General features: G+C 39.7%; 1 protein-coding gene and 2 long non-coding RNA genes across 3 annotated transcripts in view; all 3 read right to left on the bottom strand.

The window, feature by feature from the left end:
* Positions 1-7,899: 7,899 nt before the first annotated feature.
* LOC129414396 (uncharacterized) overlaps positions 7,900-24,561 on the bottom strand; it is a 58,341-nt gene continuing 41,679 nt past the window's right edge. Inside the window, exons 4-6 of the long non-coding RNA XR_008634368.2 lie at positions 12,509-12,649; positions 12,345-12,391; positions 7,900-8,952 (exon numbers count right to left, since the gene is read on the bottom strand). This is a non-coding gene — a long non-coding RNA (uncharacterized lncRNA). The remainder of the gene's footprint in view (positions 8,953-12,344; positions 12,392-12,508; positions 12,650-24,561) is intronic.
* On the bottom strand, positions 14,958-16,327 carry LOC141365912 (uncharacterized). The gene is made up of 2 exons (XR_012370865.1): positions 16,146-16,327; positions 14,958-15,682 (listed from the first exon to the last, which is right to left on the bottom strand). It is a non-coding gene; the product is annotated as an uncharacterized lncRNA (long non-coding RNA).
* Positions 20,545-23,660, bottom strand: LOC129437543 (uncharacterized). The gene is made up of 7 exons (XM_073870953.1): positions 23,597-23,660; positions 23,324-23,386; positions 23,049-23,102; positions 22,895-22,942; positions 22,727-22,789; positions 21,061-22,132; positions 20,545-20,798 (listed from the first exon to the last, which is right to left on the bottom strand). Exons 6-7 carry the CDS (start codon positions 22,016-22,018, stop codon positions 20,545-20,547), a joined length of 1,212 nt encoding a protein of 403 aa, XP_073727054.1. The 5' UTR covers positions 22,019-22,132; positions 22,727-22,789; positions 22,895-22,942; positions 23,049-23,102; positions 23,324-23,386; positions 23,597-23,660.

Raw genomic sequence — 24,561 nt, 5'->3', positions numbered from 1 at the left:
AAAATTCCTTGCAGGAAAAATTATTTTCTATAAATATATAAACATACAAATTATATCAAATTAAAGAACACACCCTCTGCTTTCAAACAAACAATAAACAAACAAACAAACAAACAAAATGGGGAAAAAACGTTTCATTATATATTTACTTTTTCTACTTAATTTACCACTGAAATATGGATATTTCTCTTCAAAAATACAACATTTTGAGCAAAAAGCTTAAACAATTTCGTTTTTGTAAAGAAATTTATGTTAGAGATCAGACTCAGAATGACTATCAAACATAAACGCAGTTAAAATAAACCATTAACTCTTTTTAACTTCCGTTTTTGATAAATTCGTTTTGGCGCCATCTGGTGGATAAAACACTTTCACTTTGAAATTCGTCCAGAAAGGCACATTTATTAGTTAAATATGAACTCATAAATGACGAGATAACTCGTCAATGGCGGTGAATGAGTTAATGTTATCAGCCTGCGGTTCTTGCGGTGTCAGATAATGTCAAATTCACGTTATAGCTTATAGCATCTATTGCTGTCAGTAGTGATTGGTGGAGTAGCACACATGGATTTAGCAGTTATGGAGGCCCACCTCCAAGCCTGAGGTCCTAGGCCAGGGCTAATCAACCGCTGACCTGCGGGCCAAGTGCGGCCCTACAATCATCTTTATCCGGCCCGCTGGTCATCCAAATTTGCTGTTTGGCTGTTTGATCTCACGTCCGGTGTGAGTACGCTGGCGCGTCTGTGCTGCCGCTTCACGCTGGTACCGCCTCGTTTGTTTGTTTGTGTTTACTTTTTTTTTTTTTCCTGGAAAACGCTACTGGATACATTCTTAATGGATTATACAGAGTACCTCACCAATAAACCAAAGTGATACGCTGTGGATTTACTTCTACTGGACTTGCAGCGATACCCGAGAACACACCTGTTTTCCTTGTAATCCTATCACACCATCTGACTACGAGCCCTCTCTATTGCTGGCCGCTTCCTTATCGACATCTGGTACAGTAAGTTTTCACTCTCTGTGTCATTTGTGGTAATCAATCCTCCGTATGGTCGGGTAGCCCTCCTTCCTGTGGATTGTTTGGATAGTGATCGGTCATGGTTCTGGCTAACGTAGTTCAAATGTATTAGTGTCGGTTACGTAGGTTTACGGTCATGTTGAAGTATAAATATCTTCGGGTTTTTTTCCTTGGGCTTTTTGCGCTGTTTTAGGTGGTTGCAAATAGAACGGCGTCACCTGAAATGGCTTTGGAACTATCTTCCCCTCAACTAAGATCTTTAAAAGGATCTTTTCGTCTGCCTCCGGACACCTACAACTGGTGTGCACAACTAGGAATCTTACGCAAACCCCGTTACATTCATCGCTCACGGAAGAAACCTCGGACTTATTACTGCTCGTCTCCCACTAGTATCCCAGTTATTTGTCCAAATACCCGTGCTGTTAGAAAAATATGTCAGGAAAAGCGCGTAATCATCTCTGGAACATTGAAACCACTACGCTTCGATCCCGTCTATGGTAACTGTGATCCCGCTATGTCGGTCATGCGCTGTGCGTTACTGAACGTCCGTTCCCTAACAGATAAAGCATTGGTCTTAAATGACATTATCACTGATGCAAATCTGGACATGCTATTTCTGACTGAAACCTGGCAGATATCTGATGACTATTTCCATTTAAATCTCCTAACGCCACCTGGCTATTGTTTTATCTCCCAACCTCGCCTCCATAGTAGAGGTGGAGGACTGGCTGTAGTCTATCGGCAGAGTATCAGTATATCTAGGATTGAGTTTCATAGTATTGCTTCTTTTGAGTATCTTACACTGAAAATGTCTGGCAAAAAAAAATTGGCTATTATTCTAATTTACTGTCCTCCTAAACCTCACTCTGGTTTTCTATCTGAGGTTAGCGAGCTCCTCACTCTTGTAGGTGCTAGTTATTCATCTGTAATCTTTCTTGGTGATTTCAATATCCATGAAAATACTGTACAATTTGATGAACTGATGTCTGTTCTGGACTGCTTTTGTTTAACTCAGCATGTAAACTTTGCTACTCACTCTAGGGGTCATACACTTGACCTAATATGTACATCGGGCTTGAATAATATTTGTGTTGCTGGATCTGATTTTGCTTTATCTGATCACAAACTTGTATCTTTCAATTTTGGGTTTCCAATACCTAGACCAGTTGAGAAAAAAGCTCACATACCGTAAAATCTGCTCTGTTGACATAGCTGCCCTCTCTGCTGCAATAACAGACTCAGCTTTGACTGACTGCTTATTAGCCAACTGCCCATCTGAAATAACCACTACCTATAACAACACACTCACCAATATACTTGACACTCTAGCTCCTGTTAAAACTAGACTTGTGCCGTCTGACCATGTGTCACCTTGGTTTACTCCTGAACTTCGAGCTATGAAGGCCATTGGTCGCAGACTGGTAAGGCTACACAAGAAAACTGGACTCACTGTTCACTTTTTAACCCTGAAAGAACATTTGCTGAATTACCGTTGTGCTCTTACTGCGGCTAGATCTTCTTACCTTTCCACCACCATTAATAATGCCACATCCAGGCCAAAATCTCTGTTTACCATGGTTAACAATCTCACTAATCCATCACAATTGTTTTTATCAGGCTCTGAGTTATTGGTGAAAAATTTTTCTAAACACTTCTCGGACAAACTTAAGTCAGTCACTAATTCTTTCTCTGTAGATACTGCAAACATGGTTGAAACTAATGTTATCCTGAAGTCAGCCAAAAATCCTCTCTCTTCGTTTAATCTCACTACATCTGCTGCTATTTCTGACCTTATCACGAAGTCTAACTCCACTTCCTGCCAGATTGACCCTATACCTACTGTCTTGTTAAAGTCATGTCTACGGGTAGTCGTACCAGTCATAACGCACATGATAAATTGTAGTTTGGTCTCTGCCACTGTTCCAGAAGACCTAAAAACAGCTGCTGTGACCCCCATACTTAAAAAACCAGCCCTTGACCATCACGATCTAAACAACTTCAGACCCATCTCTAACTTACCATTTCTAAGTAAAATCCTCGAAAAGGTTGTTGCTGCACAATTAAGATCGTTTTTAAATGCAAATGACCTCTTTGAACCCTTTCAGTCAGGCTTTCGTCCTCTACATAGCACTGAAACGGCACTCCTTCGTGTGGTGAATGACATCCTGCAATGTATGGACTCAGGATCAAAATGCATCTTAATTCTTCTTGATTTAAGCTCTGCTTTTGACACAGTCTCACATAAGCTTCTTATTTCACGTCTCTCTGACTTTGGTATCTCTGGTTTAGCTCTGTCCTGGTTTATCTCTTACATTACTGACAGAAGGTACTATATCACCATACAGGGGTTTAAATCTGATATAGCTCTGGTTTCACATGGTGTTCCCCAGGGTTCGGTCCTTGGACCACTGCTGTTTATCATATACATTTATCCACTTGGTGAAATACTACGCAGGCATGGATTTCATTTTCATTGCTATGCTGATGATATCCAAATCTATCTAACTATCAATCCCTATCACCCACACCTTCCTGACTCACTTACATCCTGTATTAGGGACATCAAGCACTGGCTGTCTTTGAACTTCCTCAAATTAAATGACAACAAGACTGAAATATTGCTGATTAGCTCTGACAAAGCGGTAAATAGGTCGGATTTGTCCTTTAAAGTTGATGATGTTCATGTAAAGCCATCCAACTCTGTACGTAACCTTGGTGTCTTATTTGACTCATCTCTCTCTTTTGCCCCTCACATCTCTGCTGTTGTTAAAACCTGTTTTTTTCATCTTCGAAATATTGCACGTCTTCGACCTTCTCTAACTCAAACTGATACTGAAATCCTTATTCATGCCTTAATCACATCACGCCTGGATTACTATAACGCTCTTTTCACTGGTCTCCACAAAAAAAGTATTGCAAGGCTACAATACGTTCAAAACTCGGCAGCTAGGGTTCTCACGTCCACCAAGCGCACAGACCACATAACACCTTTGCTACGTGAACTTCATTGGTTACCAGTCGCTTCTCGTATACAGTTCAAGATACTGCTACTTACTTTTAAGGCACTGAATGGTCTAGCACCATCTTATCTTGCTGAATTACTCCACAACTACTCTCCTGCAAGATCCCTTAGATCAGCTGAACAGGGTCTTTTGTCTGTCCCCCGTTACCGGTTGTCTACTGTAGGCGGCCGGTCTTTCAGCATAGCTGCCCCCAAACTGTGGACTTCATTACCTTTGACATTACGTAAACAGTCATCTCTGTCATCTTTTAAGACACAACTGAAAACATACCTCTTTAGCCTACATTTCGGACAAACTCTGTAATATTGTAAACTTTTGGTGTTTTTGTGTTGTATGAAATGTATGTATATTTCTGTAGTTGTTAATTCTTGATGTATTGTTATGTAAAGCGACCTTGAGCTTTGGAAAGGCGCTATATAAATTAAACTTCTTCTTCTTCTTCTTCTCATCTTTGTCTAATTTAAAATCAGTTATTAAGGGGCTGCGTGAGGTGCCAACCATTTATGCGAGCGTAATTATTTGATACAATTCGAGCTTTGGATGCATTAAAGAAAATAGACTTGTGCGACTAGACTGCATGTGACACGCTGACCGGAAGCGATGTAGCCTATTTCAGTGTGTTCCAATCAAAACACTGTGTGAAAGATGAAAATGATTAATTATTTTTTGTTTATTGTTAATTTAATTATTTTTTAGGTTATTGCTGATGAATGTAAAGATGTAGTATGTCAATATGACAGGAGTTTTACTGTAAGCATCAACATAGTAAGTACCATTACCAAATCTGTTCATATGTAATTAGGCACCAAGTACCTTTAGTTCCCTTTCAGTCGGTCACTACGACGTCACGTCGTGACCGACGAATTGGGAACTCGCTTAGAGAGACCAATCTGCTTCGTATACTACTAAAACGCCAATGAACTTGGAATTGATATATTTGCATAATGCTGGCGCCGCCCCGCCAGGTGCCTTTATAAGCAGCAGGTGCAAATATGGAAATTAGCTTTTTCGCTTCGAAAGCCGTCATTATCCGCTACTGAGAAGCTACTTGCTCTTCTGGGAATGGTTGCTGAAGTTGATTGACAAGCAGTACTAACACAGCAGACGCTCGCAGTATTCCACTGCTCGGCATCTTTTTTGTTTTGAGTTTAGTGTGTGCGTTGCCTCTCCCTGTGCGCATCATCAGCTGAGCACCTAAGGAGTGATTTCCCTAATAGAGTGATACGTGAGAGCTCTGTGTCTTTTTAAAGACAGCCACTCTCTTGTATATTCGGAGATCAGCGTCCTTTTCAGGATTGCTTTTCGTCCGTGCGATCTTGGATGCGAGAGGTATAAGGGTTCCAGTGACGGTCACGAGCGCTGTCTTCGTGCTTAGGCATCAAGCACTCCGAGGCTGCGTTCGTGGAGAGCTTTTGTTCTCTCTGTGAGAGCATAACCCTCTTGGATTGCGGAGACGACTGATGTTTCTACGGGAATGCTGTCCGCGCCTTTGCAGTGCTGACGCCGCCATGGTGCGGCTGTCAAGCGCTCGCAGAACGCTCTTCGCATCACTACGCTGAGGAGGACGGAGGATGCGTCCTCCACCTACCGGCCTTCTCATCCTCAGCCGGTTGAGGCTCAGGTGGAGACTGCAGAGTCGTGTTCTACGATTTCTGCCGAATCCATTGGACCTCCTTCTGGTCCCTTCACTTCTGCAGCATCAGAGGGGTGTCCATTTTTTCCTCCGAGGCGGAGTCGTCCCGGAGATGGCGGCCGTGCCCGCTCGAGCGGCGGAAACGGTAGAGTTGGAGAGGTTAACCCCTCTCCGCCCGAACCGTAGCGCCCACATGATTGGTACTTCGGAGCTGCTCGGGCCTCTCCTCCTGTGCCTTTCTTTCCTGACGGCACGAAGAGCTGACGTGATTTGCGGCCGTCTCGGCCGTTCAGCTTTCACTCCTCACCTCCCTCACCAACCAACGGAGCCGCTAAGGGCGGGGACCCCTTCAGTGGAGTGGGGGGTTGGGATGCAGCTGCATTCCTGAAGGGACCACCCAACCCTTCCCTCCCGTGTTTGTAGACAGTCGTCCGGTTATGGGTGCGTCCGTCAGGCATGCGGAGAGGCGGCTTCAGCCCTGCACGCAATAATGTTGCTACAGGTTGTCCAAGGATTTACGAGGGAGGCCGCGACCTTCAGTCGTGCAATGTCCACCACAGTGGTTCAAGATCGCCACCTTTGGCTGTGTTTGGCTGACATGACGGACGCAGACGAGAACAACTTCTTGAATGCTCCTGCCTCACAGACCGGCCTCTTCGGCGAACCTGTGGAGTCGTACAGCTCCGCTGCGCAGACTGAGGCGATCTCCTAGGTCATGCCCCGGCGAAAGAGAGCTGCCCTTGGTCCACCACGCCGGCTCCTCAGTCTGCCTCTCGCCGTCGGCGTCCTTCGGCGGCCACCTCCGTTCCCCTCCTCGGACCCCATCTCGGCAGCGCAGGGGAACCGGTCGTCAGCAGCTCGCCCTGCCCGCTTAGCCGCTTCCCGTGAAAATCGAGAGTGTAAGTGGCCAGTGACGGGCGACCCAGATTGGCAGAGGATCACTCTTCAGGAGATGGTGATTCGCTCCTTCCCCCGGTAGAGGGTCGGGGGGAAAATTCTTGGTTTGCATGTGTTCCACCGGCTGTTCAGCCGGTACCCACTTAACCACACATAAGAGTGTATTCCTCTTCCCTCTCCAGGTCTACGGAGGATCGAGAGAGCCGTGAGCGGGCACACACCAGCTCACCCTACCTCTCCTCTATCGCCAGCGGGTGTCCTGAGGAGTCCGAGCTCTCCACTGAGGAGACCGGACCACCAGCACCCTCATCGGAGTCTGCGCTCTCCGCAGAGGAGACCAGACGACCAACGCCCTCAGCGGGCTCAGGTCAGTGTCACACACACACATACTGTAGATGTTTATGCTGTCACAGCAGACGCACCGGCAGTCCCACCTGTCTCGCTTTGCTGCCCCACCGCGGGTACTTCGGTAGTGTTGTTAATTCTCCTCGTACCGTGCCTGGGTGCTTGGCTTCAGTTCCCAGCCCGTTTCGTTGGGTTTTACGCACGATCCGCCTCGGTTACGAAATACAATTACCGGCATACCCCCAAAATTCTCGGGCTTTCGTTTCACTATAGTGAAAGCGTCCGATGCACTTGTACTGCGTGCAAAAGTTGATATCCTGCTGGCGAAGGATGTATCAAGCTGGTCCCTCTTACCGAGATGATGATAGGGTTTTTCCAGCCTTATCTCTTAGTACCCAAAATACGCGGCGGGTTACGATCGATTTGATTTACGCACCGACTCTACAAAGGTGATCCTTTAGGAGGATAACGCTGAGGCTCGTATTTCAATATTCAGATCGGTTTGCAGCCTTAGACCTATAAGACGTGTACTTCATGTGTCCATCTCCCCTCGCCTAAGACCATTTTTTCGCTCTGCGTCGTGGGGTGGGCATATTATTAAGTACAACCATTCGAGCAGTCTCTCTCTCTCTCTCCGGGTCTCCATGAAAGTGCTAGTCACGGCATTAAAATCTCAGAGAGAGAGCATTGTTCGCATTCTGCTTATATTTACATCGACTTATAATAGCCCGTTCTTGGCAGACGTGTGCGAACACAGAGAGTTAATGCTTCGGCATCTCGCTCGTTTAAGTCTTCAGGTCAATTGGGAAAGAGTACTTTGCCCCGTGCAGAGGATCCTTTTCTCAGTATGGAAATAGACTCGATCGACTTATTGGCGTGTTTTTCAAGAGCGCGCAACCAGTCAGTTCTGACTTGCCTCGGTTTAATTCGAGGGAAGTACGCGGTCCCTCTGAAACAATTTCAGAAGCTCCTGGACATATGGCAGCAGCTGCGGCTGTGACACTGCTCGAGCTGCTTCATATGAGACCGCTTCAGCGTTGGCTTTACGATCGAGTCTCGAGGAGAGCGTGGCGCACCGGCATACACCGTGTAAACATTACACCTGCGTGTCATTTCAATTTTACCCCGTAGTAGACCCAGCATTTCTGATAGCAAGATATGCCCCTGAGGGGTCTCCTGGGATTCTGTATCATGCGATGCCCTCAGCACGGGATGATCAGCCACGTATGACGGGCTTGCAGTCTCAGGGGTGTGCATAGCACCCCTACTGCCGCGAGCAGTGCGCTGTATATCTGGGACTTGTACGCTCCGCTATGGAGATGCGAGGGAAGGATGTATTAGCTGACACCGAGAACATTGCGACTGTTGCGTTATTTACCGTTAAGGCGGTTTTGCGCTCTCGTCACCTGTCGCATCTCGCTCGTCATCTCCTCCTTTGTTTATTTTAAAGTCAGATGCACAAGCACGTTGCAAAACATTTACATGTAAAACAAACACACATGTAGCTTTAAAATAAAACAATAGTTAAAGTCTCTGAAGACCATTGGAGAACTCATTTTCTGTTCATATTCATACTCATATTCACAGAGACAAAATAATAACAACAGGAACTTCAAAACATTTTCTAATGTAGGTTGAGAATGCAGTCAGACAGGGATATCATGTGCAGAGGAAGTGGAATGCAGGCACAAGGAAGGCTTAGTTTCATTAAGGTCATTAGGATTTGGTCCACAGCAGGCATGGATAAAGAAGTAGGATCAAATGTTTGTGGGCAGGTTACAAGGGTGTGAAATGCAATGAGTGGAATCCCTGTATACAAGAGAGAGTCTGCATAACTCTTCAAAATACTGCAACAGGGCATGATAATTATGGGGATTGTGTAGTGCTCGCTCTGCAGATGATGGTTGGCCCTTTTGAATAGGTGTAGTCCTCCATCTTTGGGTCTGACCACTATGTTTGGGCATCACAGGAGGACTTACATGTAGAGCATGGCTCCTCATCTCGATCCATCTCTTCTGACCCATCAAGCTTATCTGAGGGTAATACAGTTTACAGTTATAAGGACCTTACAGATATTATCAATTCATCAATATTGGATGGTGGTGCTAAAACATTCAGTTTTTATATGCATTTTAGCTTTAGTTTCTGAGAAGGGTCATTCTGTATCAAATTAACCAAATTTTAGAAACTACCCTGGCTCAAATTTTTTTATTTTGTAAAAGGGAAAGTTCACCCAAAAATGAAAATTCTGTCATCTACTCACCCTCATGTTATTACAAACCTGTAAAAAAATTTTTTTCTGATGAACACAAAGGAAGATATTTTGAGAAATGTTTGTAACCAAACTGTTTGTGGACCCCATTGACTTCCATAGTATTATTTTTTCCCACTATGGAAGTCAATGGGGTCCACGGACAGTTTGGTTACAAATATTTCTCAAAATATCTTCCTTTGAGTTCATTAGAGCAAAGACATTTATGCAGGTTTGTAACAACAAGAGGGCGAGTAAATAATGCCAGAATTTTCATTTTTGGGTGAACTATCCCTTTAACATTTTTTTTCTGAAGAAAGACAAAAACATAAATAGTGATTAAAGTCAAAACATTAAATGTCATAGATTTTCTGAATAATCCACTATTTTGTACAGGGGGTCAATTGTTTTTAAATCTGAGATTAGGAGCCAATTTACAAGGGTGTAAAAATGACTTTAGAAAGATGGCAGCATCATATTATTTTTACACAAAAATTAGTAGGTTGATTAATAAATAAAATAATAACAATGAAACTGTTTTCTCTATATCAAAATTCAACATCGTTTTTTCTACACTCAAAAAACTGTGTACTGTAAACATACTGCCTGCAATCTGTGCTGCTTTACATTTTAAGATTTACAGAGGCAGTCAAACTAACTGTTGCCTTTAACTTTCCCGGACAAGCACTACAAAGATGTGTCCTCCTGAAAAAAACGCAACCGGTACCAGAGCTCCGCAACGTCATCATGCAATAATAAAACACAAAATAATAAAAACATAATAAAACAGTATTTGTGAAATTGCAGCTCTTTTTTAATCCAGAAAGACTTACTTAAGAAAATAACTACTTATAACGGTTAGCCACGCACCATAGCCACTGGGATTAATTTAACTATCTTACTTCTAACCGGAAGTTTCACCCACATTAATTTCTACAGCAGCGCCCCTAGGAATAAGGTGGATAATTAATTACAGTACAGGTCCGTTTGAGCTCAGTTTTAGGTTCGTTTTACGACAGCGCCAAGTGAACGTTGGGTCTCGCTTGACTGTCGTCTTGCAGATACGGTTCACATCCGTACTACGGACTTCAGCCAGAAGCGTCAAAAAAAAAAAATAATCATCAAACCAACTGTCAACGCAGAATGATCTGACCAGCTACGCTACCACACGTAAGTTTTTATGTGTTTATTCCATGTGTTTATTATGTACATCTATTTATATGCGTTTATTCTAATTTACTATCTACTTACTTAAACGTACAATTGAAATGGTGTTTGTTTTGTAGATAGTTACAGACTGTTATTTGTGCACCACGAGTACGTTATGTTAAAGCCGCATCTGCTAACGTTAGCGCTAATAGCCTATGAGTGTAGCACAGAATAGACCAAATTATAGGATAACCGAATCAACTTTTTATATTTTGTATATTTGCGCTAATGTGCTGCATTTTAAAAGGTAAGTTAGTCTTAGCTTGGATGTCCAGACGTCCCTGGTATCAGGGAACAGTCCCCGTTTTTGGTTGCCTCCGGGAAAATACAGAAATAACTACCTATGTCACTGTTTTTTTAAGATAAAACTTGTATTTATTTCAGTCAGATTGACAGTCAACTAAAAATGTCTCCGTTTTTTTTTTTACCTCTGGTCACCTTATTTTAGCTTTAGCTGTGTGTGCCATAAGGCCAGCAACAACAAACCCATATTTGCATATTACAATTAATTTTCAAAGAAACTTGTAATACAAAAAAACTTTCATTGTGTAAAGTTTAATTTTGATAAGAGGAAAGGAAAAAATAGCCCCATTGGGGTGTGTTGCATTGCCTTATTGGCACACATTTCGGATTGATTATAAATTAACATATTTCACAATTAGTCTGTTGTAAAATCCTACTTTGCCTGGACTAATTGTGATTATGATTTTTTTAAATTCATGGCCAAAGTATCATTACTTAAATCATATATATATTATTTTTTACAACATAAATGCGGAGCTTTTAACAAGCAGGAAGTGCGCTTCACGCTCCTGCTCTACTCTATAGGTTGCGCAGAGAGGCCAACAGCCATAGCCAACAGCCACCAAACGCCACCAGTAGAAGAAGACGATTGCCTCGAACGTAGCGCGCTTCCTACTTCGGCATTAACGCTAATAGTGTTGTAAATAACGTTCAGTTTCTTGCAAAAACTGATTGATTTGCTTTACAAGACGTCAATATGTCACATGGAGTTATGGGGGATTACTTTTGTATTGGATATGCTTTAACTCTCAAAGTGGTGGATCCGTTGACTTAATTGCATGACGGAGCTTTGGGGTTTCTGCAAAATATCTTCTTTATTGTTCTACTGATGGAAAAAATATTGGATTGGGTAAGTGTTAGTAAATAAACTTGATTTTGAAAGTATGCTACCGTTTTCTTTATTACAGTTTGTTGAACTGCGTTCATTTATTTTCGTTTTATTTAAATGGCCTGTCCTTTACGTTGTCAGTAATTACTGTGCTGCTAATTTCTGATACGGTAGTGTTTGTTTATTAGAAAAAATGTTAGGCTAGCTTATTAAAAGTATTGCTCTTGTGTTTTGTTTCACTAAAGCTGTTCTCGCAGGACGCGTTAAAAACTGTTCTGTAGTTTATTAAAAGTTTATTAAGTCTAAACGTGTCACATGTCCATATTGCACGAAAAAAAAAATTGAAGCTGAAAAAAGGCTATTCGGAACAGCCCTAATATACATTCATTAAAGAAAAGGAAGACAAAATATATGGTAGAACTGATAGAAAGTGGCAGGGACATTAGCCTACATAATTTAGAAATACATCTGAATGTATATGCCTCCAACCTTACACTGAACAAAGACCATAACCACTATTCTTCTCATGTAACCTACCCAATTACAATTTCAACCTTACAATTACAATTTTGTTGGTAAAATTTGTATTTTACTTTCATTTTCTTGTAAACAAAAGTGAGTCTCCTGAGTCAGTGATAGATAGATAGATAGATAGATATATAGATAGATAGATAGATAGATACTGTAGATAGATAGAGGGATAGATAGAGGGATAGATTGAGGGATAGAGGGATAGTAAATAATTTTATACTTGTTAACAAATCTTTATTTTTGATAAACCAGACAACTTTTTCAGTCACATAATAAATAAAATTAAGACAACAACAACTTACAACATACTTTCCATTTCTTTTTCCAGATGCTGAAAACATGATGCAAACTGTTGAGACGAAGGTATAATACTCAGATTTTCATTCTATTCCATTCCAAACTTCATTATTTACTTTACAGTTGAGAGAGTTACCTAAATGTAAAAAAATGAATAGACGCAAGACACCTGTTTCCAGTTCAGCTTTGAGGAGGAGAGCCAGGGTGGACCTTAATAGAAGGTTAATTGATATCGGTCAGGAAACACCTGCAGCCACACTTCCTTCCAGAGATATTGGTTATGTCCCAGATACAGATGATGTTGCAGAACCTGAAAATGAAATCATAGATGAAAATCTTGGATTAGATCCAATGGCAGCTGTTGTGTCTGACCCAGAGGATATATCTTATTATCAAGATGATAGTGATGTAGAAGAAAAATCTGACCAGGAGGAACCAGAAAATCTCAGAAATCGCCTTTCCAACTGGGCATTAACATATGGTATTTCTCATATTGCACTTTCGGCTCTCCTGGCAATATTAACGATCCACCACTGTGACTTGCCAAAAGATGCACGAACTCTTCTTAACACAAGAAGAGATTATTCTGTTAGGGAGCTCTGCGGTGGCCTATACCACTACATTGGCATTATTGAGGCGTTAAAACATACCCTTTCCCAGTGGAAAGACAAGCTTGTCGATTGATGTTGTTTATATCTTCAAATGTCAGTTGATGGCCTGCCACTTTTTAAAAGTTCAGGTCTTCAGTTGTGGCCCATTTTAGGTAGATTGGTTGGAGTACCCATGAAAGAACCTGTAGTCATCGGGATGTACTCGGGTATAAAGAAACCTGACTCATCAAAAATGTATCTCACAGATTTGGCAAATGAACTCTCACAATTACAGGAGGGGTTTACATTTGAGGGGAAAAGGCTCACTTTAAAAGTTCATTCGATGATCTGTGACGCACCGGCAAAATCCTTTGTGAAAGTCACCAAGTCTTTTAACTCATTCACCGCCATTGACGAGTTATCTCGTCATTTATGAGTTCATATTTAACTAATAAGTATGCCTTTCTGGACGAATTTCAAAGTGAAAGTGTAATACCGCTTGTATCCAAAACGAATTTATCAAAAACGGAAGTTAAAAAAATATAACGTTTTATTTTAACTCTCTTTATGTTTGATAGTCATTCTGAGTCTGATCTCTAACATAAATTTCTTAACAAAAACGCAATTTTTTTAAGCTTTTTGCTCAAAATGTTGTATTTTTGAAGAGAAATATCCATATTTCAGTGGTTAAATTAAGTAGAAAAAGTAAATATATAATGAAACGTTTTTTCCCCATTTTGTTTGTTTGTTTGTTTGTTTATTGCTTGTTTGAAAGCAGAGGGTGTGTTCTTTAATTTGATATAATTTGTATGTTTATATATTTATAGAAAAAAAAATTTCCTGCAAGGAATTTTGTGAAAATTTTGTTAAAATCACAAAAATGCAGGTGGGCAACTTTTCTCAAAAAGGCTGGCGGTGAATGAGTTAACGGTTACTATGGCTGTGACAAGTGTATTCAGAGTGGGGTGTACCTGAACCACCGCATGACATACCCCCTCATGAATAGCCAAACACGGTCTGATGAGGCATTTGCAAGGCAGGAGGATGAGGAACACCACCAAGGTCCTCATGCCTTCACAAATGTACATTTTGGTTTGGTGTCCCAAGTCCCACTGGACTACATGCACCTGGTGTGCTTGGGGGTGGTAAGGCGCCTTATCTTTCTGTGGATGAAAGGTCCTCTGACTGTCCGTGTACCAGGGAAAGACGTGGACAGAATATCCAGAAATCTTCTAAGCTTAAGACCCCACATTCCTTCGGAATTTGCTAGAAGGCCAAGAGCATTGAATGAAGTGGATAGGTGGAAGGCGACGGAGTTCCGTCAGTTTCTCTTATTCACCTTATTCCGCCACGCCCCTTTTTAATTCTTCGCTCTTCCGCATTTTGTCAACCGACTTCCGCTGCTAATATGGCACAGTGCATTCGGTGGTTAGTTTGATGGTTAGAAGATTGTTTGTAGTTCACTATAACTTTAGCGAAATGACAAATATCGCTACTGCTGTAAATGTTTTAAATAAGGAGCACGGTTAAAACTTCATACGACGCTCGGATAGTCTTATATTGTCCCATCAATCGTCTCGTGGTTATACTATATGAAGCGGCCGCGGCAAGTAACCTGGCATATTTAATTACCTCGTCCTGTCAGGAGTTGATGGAGCAGCATTGAAAATTATTAAAAGTATGTCCACCAATATTTACACAGTGATTTCGTCTTTTTTTATAGCAAATGTGCACCTTAGCCAGTCCAATAACTATTTCGTTTTTATGTGGTACCATGATAGAATTCATTTGCAAACTTGCCAACACTTATTCCTTCAAATCAGGAGACTTAAATCCTTTTAAGTGGAATCTACAAAGCTCACATATGGTTTAAGAAATTCCTTACAGAAAATATCTGATCACACTGTAAAGGTTTATATAACTGCATGGCAGGTTACATCTGATCACATAGTAAATGTTTAATATAACTGCATGACATGTAACATCTGATCACATTGTAAAGATTTAATATAAATGCACAACATCTGATCACATTGTAAAGGTTTAATATAATTGCACAACATCTGATCACACTGTAAATGTTTAATATCACTGCATGACATCTGATCACATATGAAGGTTTAATGTAACTTTACAACAGGTAAAGCAAGACCACCCTGCAATAAATTAAGACACAGCTTTATCGGAGTCATCAGGAGCTGATCCCAAGTGTTTATCTGGAAGCTGTTGGTGTATGTACTGGTAAAGTGCTTGGCGACTGTGTAATGGATGCAATATCAACCCTGTGTAAAGCTGAACCAAAGATGGTTGTTTCTCAGTAGAGATTTGTACATTTGTGCCAGCTCAACACATTGAAGCAGTTTCTCGGACAGGGTTTACAGGATTAGGATTTAATTATATTAGGACATTTTAGTTTTTACAAACAAACCCTACAAAAAAACAAGACTGGTGCGCATCTTGTGACAAAACAATGGCACTCATATATGTTGAGGTATGTCAGTAAAAGGTGTTTTTAAATTATTGTAGCTCAAATATGCATTTTAGCTTGGGACCAGGATAAGCCCTGTCCGGGAAACCGCACCATTGTTTTCCCATATCAGATGTAGGTTGCTTCAGGTTGAGTTGTGATTTTAAAGTGTAGTTGTGGTCAGAGACGGATGGATCCTCCCATTGTGTTTCTGCATCACAGTTTAGGAACATGTTGATTGTATCATCCTCACAGTTGTCCACTGCATCACTACACATCAATGCATCTGTGAAAACAATATAACCATAAACATTTTTATGTTAGTATTTAAAATAAACTTGCATCATGAGAATTAATATATAAATGGCACCCATACTTAAACAGAACAGTGTGTAAGAGAGAGATGCATTAAAAAGAGACAGTAACATTATACACACAGCCTTTAACTTCAGTGTTAAATAATACGTTGTTTAATAGGTCATTATCAATATCTGAATGAGAAATGAACTGACATTCTAGCATCTGAAATCTCAGTAACTTGTAGGAATCACGTGGGCTACTGTAAGAATGCAATGTACTATAATATCTCGTTGTACTATCGTAAATATAAAAATATAGGTGGACAATTAAAACCATTCAAATAGTTGCATTTTATAAAATAACGTTACTGATCTTAAGTGTATTTGTAGAACGGACTTCACAAACCTCACGTTAGGCGAACAAGCACATAGTTAGCTAAGATAGCTTACCTGAAACTGGCCACCTTTTCAACACCCGGCGTGGTTTAAAGTTACCGGAACATCGTAGTCGAACCATTACTTGGGATAAGGGTGTTCCTCAGTTGGCTTAAAATTGGTAAGAAAGAAACATAAAGGCGCTCGAGTGAGCTTTTTAAGCTTAACGCGTCGCCTTCAGTCACTGCCTCAGCTGCTCATATATGTTGAGCACCGGAAGAACGTTGACAAAATGAGCGAAATGGCGCCGCCCTTGTTGTCGTGAAAAATAAGGTGAATACACAGGGCCGGTGGTGTTGCGTGAGGTGTTAAGACCTGATCTATATGCAAATTTCCTGCTGCTGTCGACAGCCATGGCAATGTTGGTCTCCCCTTTCTTTGCCAGAAATTACAACGAATATGCCAACAGCCTCCTTCATGCTTTTATGGAACATTTTGCCCGCCTGTATGGAAATGATCAGCTAGTGTACAATGTGCATGGGTTGACCCATCTTGCACAGGATGCAAAACATTTTGGCAATCTGGACGTTATATCATCCTTTCCATACGAAAATTATTTGCAAAAACTCAAGGGTTTTGTACGCAAACCCTCAAATCCCCTGGTCCAAATAATCAGACGCCTGTCCGAGGGATTAAATGGTGGTGTTACAAGTGACCAGCCCATAAAATTGCGCAAAGAACATGCCCGAGGCCCTATACCAGTACCAAACTTGATCTGTCACCAGTATGACGAACTGATATCAGAGAGGTTCACCATGACCACAACATGTCGAAACAACACATTTCTGATGGGCAAAAATGTGTGTCAAATAATTAATATAATTGACTGTCACGGTGATATCAAAATTGCCTACAGACAGTATGGGATGGCTGAAACATTTTTTACCTATCCTTTTAATTCAGACATTTTAAACATTGTGATACCACCCATATGGAAAAGTTTTACTAAAAACATCCATGATTCTTATCTGTTCCAACAAAATACTGTAAGGAACATATATGCTGCAAAATCACATATACAAATTGCATAATGTTAATGTACTTTCAATCATATATGTCCTATATACAACTTAAGCCTTATGTATTTTCATGCTGTAAGAACATAAGGAAATAATGCTAATTTATGCATGTCCACCATATCTCTTAAGACATGTATAAAACAGTGCAGTTAATTAGTATAAGGCTTGTTGTGGAAATCCATAGATTTAAGGTGAGGCTGAAGTGGAAATCAACACAGAGAATTCTCTTTGAGTTTTTATTCTTGCAAGAATGTTTTCTGACATACAGAGAGATAGTTATGTAAATAACAAAAGTATGTAACAGCACACAGCATGTATAGGCATTAGCAACTCCTGCATGAGGTGTGAAAAGCTTTGGTTAAACATAAAAAAGAAGAAGAAAAACATTTGCCACACAGTTTAACATTAATTCAGAGAACATCAGGTTTCATGACAATAAAGTCTTATTGACATCTGAGACAACAGCTTAAAAGAAAGACACAAATTAAAGCACTACTTATTAAAAACATCCATCGTTGTTACTATGTTTTCAATCACAGGCTGTAAGTTATTGTCCTAAATAGAGCCCTATGCCTATCAATCAAAGTAGAGTTTCAACTTTAGATAAAACAAATCATTTAAACTACACTGACAAGCACAATTATACAATAATACCAAATTATTTATTAAAGTGTATTCTACAAGATACAGTTGCATATTTCATACATCAACATTGTTTTCCTTTCAAACCCTATATCACTATTAGGCTACTTTTTTTTTTACTTTATTACAGTACTTTGTTTAGTATTTCTGTTCTTAACATACAAATATAAAAACAAAAAAGTTATGCTTATGTTTATCACCGACAACATGTCACATATAAATTATGACTTAGATTTAAAATGTTGAAAAAAATGTATCAGTGGTCTTAAAACATATTTAAAGGGACATTCCACTTTTTCAAAAAATATTCCAGCTCATTTTCCAGCTCCCCTAGAGTTAAACATTTGATTTTTACCATTTTTGAATGCATTCAGCTGATCTCTGGGTCTGGCACCATGACTTTTAGCATAGCTTAGCATAATCCATTAAATCTGATTAGTCCATTAGCACTGCACTAAAAAATAACCGAAGAGTTTCAATATTTTTCCAATTTAAAACTTGACTCGTCTGTAGTTACATATGTGTACTAAGACCGACAGAAAATTAAAAGTTGCGATATGACTAGGAACTAGGGGTGGCACGGTTCACAAAACCCTTGGTTCGGTTCGTATCACAGTTCTATGGTCACGGTTCTCGGTTCAGTACGGTTCTTGTTGTTATTTTTTCTTTTAATTTTTAACACTCCAGAAATGTATTATCTTATTAATGTATTAATTATCCATAATTTAGGATACAGTATTAAAAAAGTTATATCATGTAATCATGCACAAACTGAATTTGACTTTAAGCACATTATTGGGAACATCCCTGAGGAAAGCCAGGTGAGATTTTGATACAGCAAGAGGGAAGACATTGATGATTTCAACATGCTTTTCATTTATTTGGCAAAAAAGAGAATGTGTATTGCCATCTACATGAACTTATGTGCCTTTTTAGCACACAAAGATAACTTGCATTTATCAAAATCAAAATCCCAACTTCAGTGTAGCTCTAAGATTTATCACTGAGAGGCTGCTTTTTTACTGCAGAGAGTATATGTGGACGAGAGAGAAACATAACGTTTACACCTGTAATATTTAAATCCGTCTCTTTTGTCCACTTTTGACAACTTCTGTCCTGATTACTTTAAGGGGCAGTTTATGAAATAAGATCGCGCAACTTTCACGCAGTAGCAAAATGAAACTACGCGGAAATCAGCCGCTTTCGTTTAATCAATGAAAGGCTAAAAATAGCGCTGAATACGAAAAGACGTAAAACAGTGTTCATTACCTCAGATTAGATAAATGGGCGGAGAGAAGGCTGTCGTCGCGTGTGGCTGTTTGAACACATTCAACCCATAGCCTGCAGTTCTATATATCTATATCATCATAGGTAACATGAAATAAAAAAATTTTCCACACACCAAACTTATACGACGCTGGGGCATACTCCAACTCCGGGCAGACTTCCATTTCTCTCCCTCTTGACATTTCTACACGTAACATGACCGGCAGCACTCACTCTCCACAGCAGTCACCTCTTCTTTCGCGCTATTCGGGAAAGGGAAACACGCTATCTGGGGTCACATACAGGGCATGAGGTTACATTGCGCATGCCATGAACCGTTGAACCGTACGGCACACACGCGCTCCGAACCAAGTCAAGCGAACCGAACGGTTCGGATTTTTTTCATGAACCGTGCCACCCCTACTAGGAACTATAATCTCATTCTGGCGTAATAATCAAGGACTTTGCAGCTGTAACATGGCTGCAGCTGGCATATTGATATTATGAACTGCCCGAAAATAGTCCCCTGCCATTGAAAGTTACTAAGGGGACTATTTTCGGCTGCTGCGTAATATCATTGCACCTCCTGCAGCCATGTTACAGCTGCAAAGTCCTTGATTATTACGCCAGAATTAGAGTGTAGTCCTCAACATATCTGCCTAGAAAATCCCAACTTTAAATTTTCTGTCGGTCTTAGTACATGATATAACTACAGAAGTGTCAAGTTTTAAATAGGAAAAATATTGAAACTCTTTGGTTATTTTTTATTGTGATGCTAATGGTCTAATCATATTCAATGGATTGTGCTAAGCTATGCTAAAAGTGGTAGCTCCAGACCTGCAGATCAGATGAATGGATTCCAAATCTGTAAAAATCAACTGTTTAACTTGAGGTGAGCTGGAAAATGAGAATATTTTTTTTAAAACATGGAATGTCCCTTTAACTCACCTTTGTTTATTTGCAGTAATATGTTCTGATTTGTTCACAAACAACAGGCCCGGACTGATCACAATTAATGAAAACACATGGTCTCATAATGTCATTGCTGTCAACTGCTCTTTCAAATCCTGTAGGAAAATGAACAGTCCTCATAAAGTTCAGTGATATTTTGACAGTACATCCTCTAACCAGCTTCTGCACTGCACAATTTCCAAATTTGCCAACTGCATAAAGGTGATGTTGGTCATCACTGACACTGAGAAAGTATGAAATCTTGAAAACACTGCCATCTTTCAATATCACAACAGAGTTGTTTCTTTTCTTTGTTTTTGTGTATGTTTGGCTGTGAATGACCTCTCCATTCACAACTACTCTGTTATAGTACTTGCCAATAGCTGTGCTAGGTACATCTAGCAATGCATGCAATGCATTCATATCATTTTCAGACACTGGTCCAATCTTTGGCACTCCAAGTGCAGTCACCCTATCAAATCTAGCATAGTTCCTTACATGATGTTCACTGGAGGTCATTTCTGTGTAGAATGATTTCATTTCAGGTGAGACATCATTAGATAAGCAGGCCTTAGCGATGTGTGGTAATGCCCGAGACCATGCAACTCTTTGCAGAGTTGCTGAGACACTGCATTACTGCTTTTGACTTGCTTGAGCAAGTAGCCATTATAGCTCTCAAACATGAAAGCAGACTGGGCCCAGAGAGCACCCAAATTCTCAACGCTCTTAGCCAAATGCAGGAGTGCATGCATATTGTAGGTCATCTGATCTTCACCATACAAAGACTGAACTGATTGAACATAGATCTCAAGAGCATCATGAGCATGGTCAATATCCTGTTGACTAATGTCTGAACCTAGCAAAATGCTCACACCCTCCACAAGTAAAGCCAGCAATAGACCGTGGAATCCGGGAAAAACTGCTTGGAGGCTTAATTGCTAATAGATTTCCATCCACTCTTGCAGTGTTTAAACCAATATACCATGGTTTACTGTAGCTTTTGGAATCAAACCATAAAGTGGCTATTTGCCGGCAAACCCCCAGCAACACACAATGCATGTAATCAGGGACCATGCCATTGATCAGGTCAAAATTGGGCAAGTCCACAATCGGAGATTGCCCTTTAATGCCCAAAACAGTCCGTTTATTACTTTTGGCAATCTCACCTATTTTCACAGTTGTGTCATGATCTCTAAGGTCTGGCATCTCCTCTAAACAAGGATACACTCGCACAGTCCCGTTGCCCTTTCTCACTTGAACACCTGTATGAAGACAGTACACACATCCATACTCACCATTAAACTGTTTAAAATTTTGCAGTAAAGGTCGTGCAACAGCATCACATATGGAACATAATGCATAGACCTTTGCTGTTTTGACTGTGTGTTCTACCGGATCCTGCCACTGAAGACCTGTTTGTCCAAGACTTTTGCATTCCTCCACAAAAGGTTTGAGGAAGCTAGCCATTAGTGGTTTAGATGACCCAAACCATAAGGCACATAGTATGACATTTTTGTCTCTTCCTTCTGGGGGTACTTCATTAACAGAGCATAGTAAGGGCCAGATGCTAAATTTAGATGACTGGAACACAGGTACTCCGTCACAATTGAATGACAGGGAAAAGAAAGAATTGCTAACTGATTTCAGATATTTGTACAACTTCCCATCAGATATATCTGTTATTCCATCTCTGGTTTGCTCAGTGTAATCATTTGTGATAGGTTCATTTTCCAAAAGAGCCTTAAGCTGATCCTTCAAAGGTATATAAATGAAAAAATTACCCAACTCTAAACTTTGTCTAACGGTTTGGGTTGATGAGCAAATCTGACATTTTAATTCACTGTCTTTAGACATTGATTTGCCAATATAAGAGCTGCAAAAACCACAATAATGATGGTATTCTGACTTGTCTACAAAATGTTCAAATGCCTTCTCTAGCATGTACTTGCTACGTGGTATACTTGCAGCATCACAACTACACAACCTTAACAGCTTCAGCAGGTCCTCCATTAAAGCCCCGGTTACATTGTGCTTCAGGGAAAAAGCAAGGATGTTCAGCCAACTGGTTTCTGTGACAGGGTCATTTAAGGGTCCAGAAGAGGCATGGTTTGATTGGTTGGAATTCTGTAACAAATGGGAAAGAATCAGAATGAGTGATTATAAGTGTGTACCATAAAAGTGTGTTACAGTTTACACTTAGGAATAATAGTTTTCTAATTTTTGTAAATAACATTTGCTAAATGTTTACATTTAATGGTAACTCACAGATGATGTGCAGCGCATTTATGCTAAAACAATAATAAAAAACACAGACTATGATTACAATGATGTAATAAAATTTATTTTTCTGCCCCATTGAAATAAAAAGGACAATTCTTTTGTTTACTTTAGCAGCAGCTCACACATTGCTGGTTGCTTTGTAACAGACCTAAGAGTTGATAGCCGAACATGATTGAGCAATTTAAGATTTCCTAAGATTAAGATTTCCTAACTAGAGATAAGATAAGATTTGGTGAGATAAGATGAGAATCCTAAATCAACTTAAGATTTGCTTTTGTAACATGTAGACCTAAGATAGAACGTTTCTGTAATACGCCACCTGATCTTGTCCCCACAGATTTAGGGACAATTGTTATACACATGTACATAACACAATGTAAACAAAAATTAAATCCTAAATGACATGTACTGTGGTCTAGGGAGAAATTTCTTATTTACCTCAACTTCTGATGAGATCCCCTCTTCAACAGTTTCTGGTGTATGTGGAATAGGGCTGTCATCCTAAAAAGAACAAAAGATTTTAAGCTACATTATATAAACTGTCAATAGGCAATAGGAATAAAAATGTATAGAAATATAACTAAAATACAAAAAGGTCATGTGTACCTGTATTTGTTTGGATGTAGCCAGGTCTGGCCCCACTGGTAGACTGACCTGGATGAGGGGACAAAATGAACTAATAAATATGAAAAATAATGTTATTTAAGAAATACAAATTCAAGTATTATGTGTTTATTCTTTTCAAATAAAAAAATCTCACATTAATGTCGGATGTTTGTGATGGTTCTTTTCTTTTGGGGAGGTATGTCACATTCTAAAAAAGTAATACTTCAGGTTATAAAGTTAAAATGAATACCCTTTGGTACTGTAATCCTTAGTATCCAAATGCCTTAGTGACAGCTGGAGGACGTTTAAACAAAACTTTCACCTGTTTGTACTGACTTAGCATTATTCAATTCAATATATATTTTTTCTATAAAATAAACAATAGGCCTATATCAACAGATTAGTAACATTCACACTAATAATATCTACCTGGAGGCCTGTATCTGTGGGGGTGGATTCTTCAGTGCTTATCGGTGAGTGCAAAACATCATCCTAAGCCAGGCCAAAAGGAAATACACAAAGGAGAGAAACAACTGAACATGCCATTTAAAGGTAGATAAAGTTGACTAGTTTATTTTCCAAAGATTAGAAACCATTCAATGTTGCCTAATAAAACTTCCATTTCATCACATCAATTTACAATACACCAATCCCCACTTTCCTTTGTATTGTAAATGTCTGACTTATCTTAGGAGGACTTACATTATTATTGGCACTCTGGAAAGTTTCCCCTTCTAAGTCATGTAGATATTTTTCAATTTTCCTGCATTTTCAGACAAAACATTATGAGAGTGATAGCTTCACAGCTCCATAATATTCCTTAGTCTAAAAATAGATCGGTTCTCAACCTTTTTTTAGTCTCTGACAGATATAATACTAATATATATATATATATATATATATATATATATATATATTTGCAATTGCTGCTGTGCTTATATTTCCATTAGTGTCTGGAGTGGATATAACATTATTTTTTAAAAGTAATAGTGATTCTTATAATAAGCATGATTCTTAAACTTTATGCTTATGCGATCTCCACAGGCGTTGACTTTACCAGCTATCAAATGATCAATAGTCTCCGATTTATTTTTTACTCATGTGTGTCCTCTGCACAATGTCACGCACGCCAGGCTTAAGTTGCGTAGCAACGCCAGACGCTTTGAAAAGGCGCCTTTTTGCGCGTATTTTGTTTTAACAGGAAATGCTTATTAATCAAAGCATTTAGATATTACATCTCGCGAGATCCACGAACATTCCGCGAATTTAAAAAACCCTCTTGATTAAAATGAATTGAGCATATCTGGCGTTTTCGGCACATATGTATCCAATTCCTGATATTACCTGACCATAAACAACAATGCAACAACACAGCCACAATTTTATTATGAAATAAAATATTGCACATATTAATTATTTGCATATTTTACAAAACAGCTAATGTAAACTGCCTTTAAGAACCACACTGTATTTACAGTACGTGTGTTACAACCCAGATAGCACAGGTACGTCTGCAAGATGTCTGGTAAAGATCTGGAGATCTGGAATACATCTGGTGTGTAAAAACATCTTATAAAGGTCTTAGAAAGAGCTGCTTTACATACATTCTAAATCAAAAATGTCTTGCAGACGTCTTCAATATGTCTATATGACATCTTTTAGGAAAC

The sequence above is a fragment of the Misgurnus anguillicaudatus genome, chromosome 8 (genome assembly GCF_027580225.2).
Source record: "Misgurnus anguillicaudatus chromosome 8, ASM2758022v2, whole genome shotgun sequence".
Lineage (NCBI taxonomy): Eukaryota > Metazoa > Chordata > Actinopteri > Cypriniformes > Cobitidae > Misgurnus > Misgurnus anguillicaudatus.
Note: the sequence above shows the minus strand (reverse complement) of the source record. Positions and strands in the feature narration are given on the sequence as shown.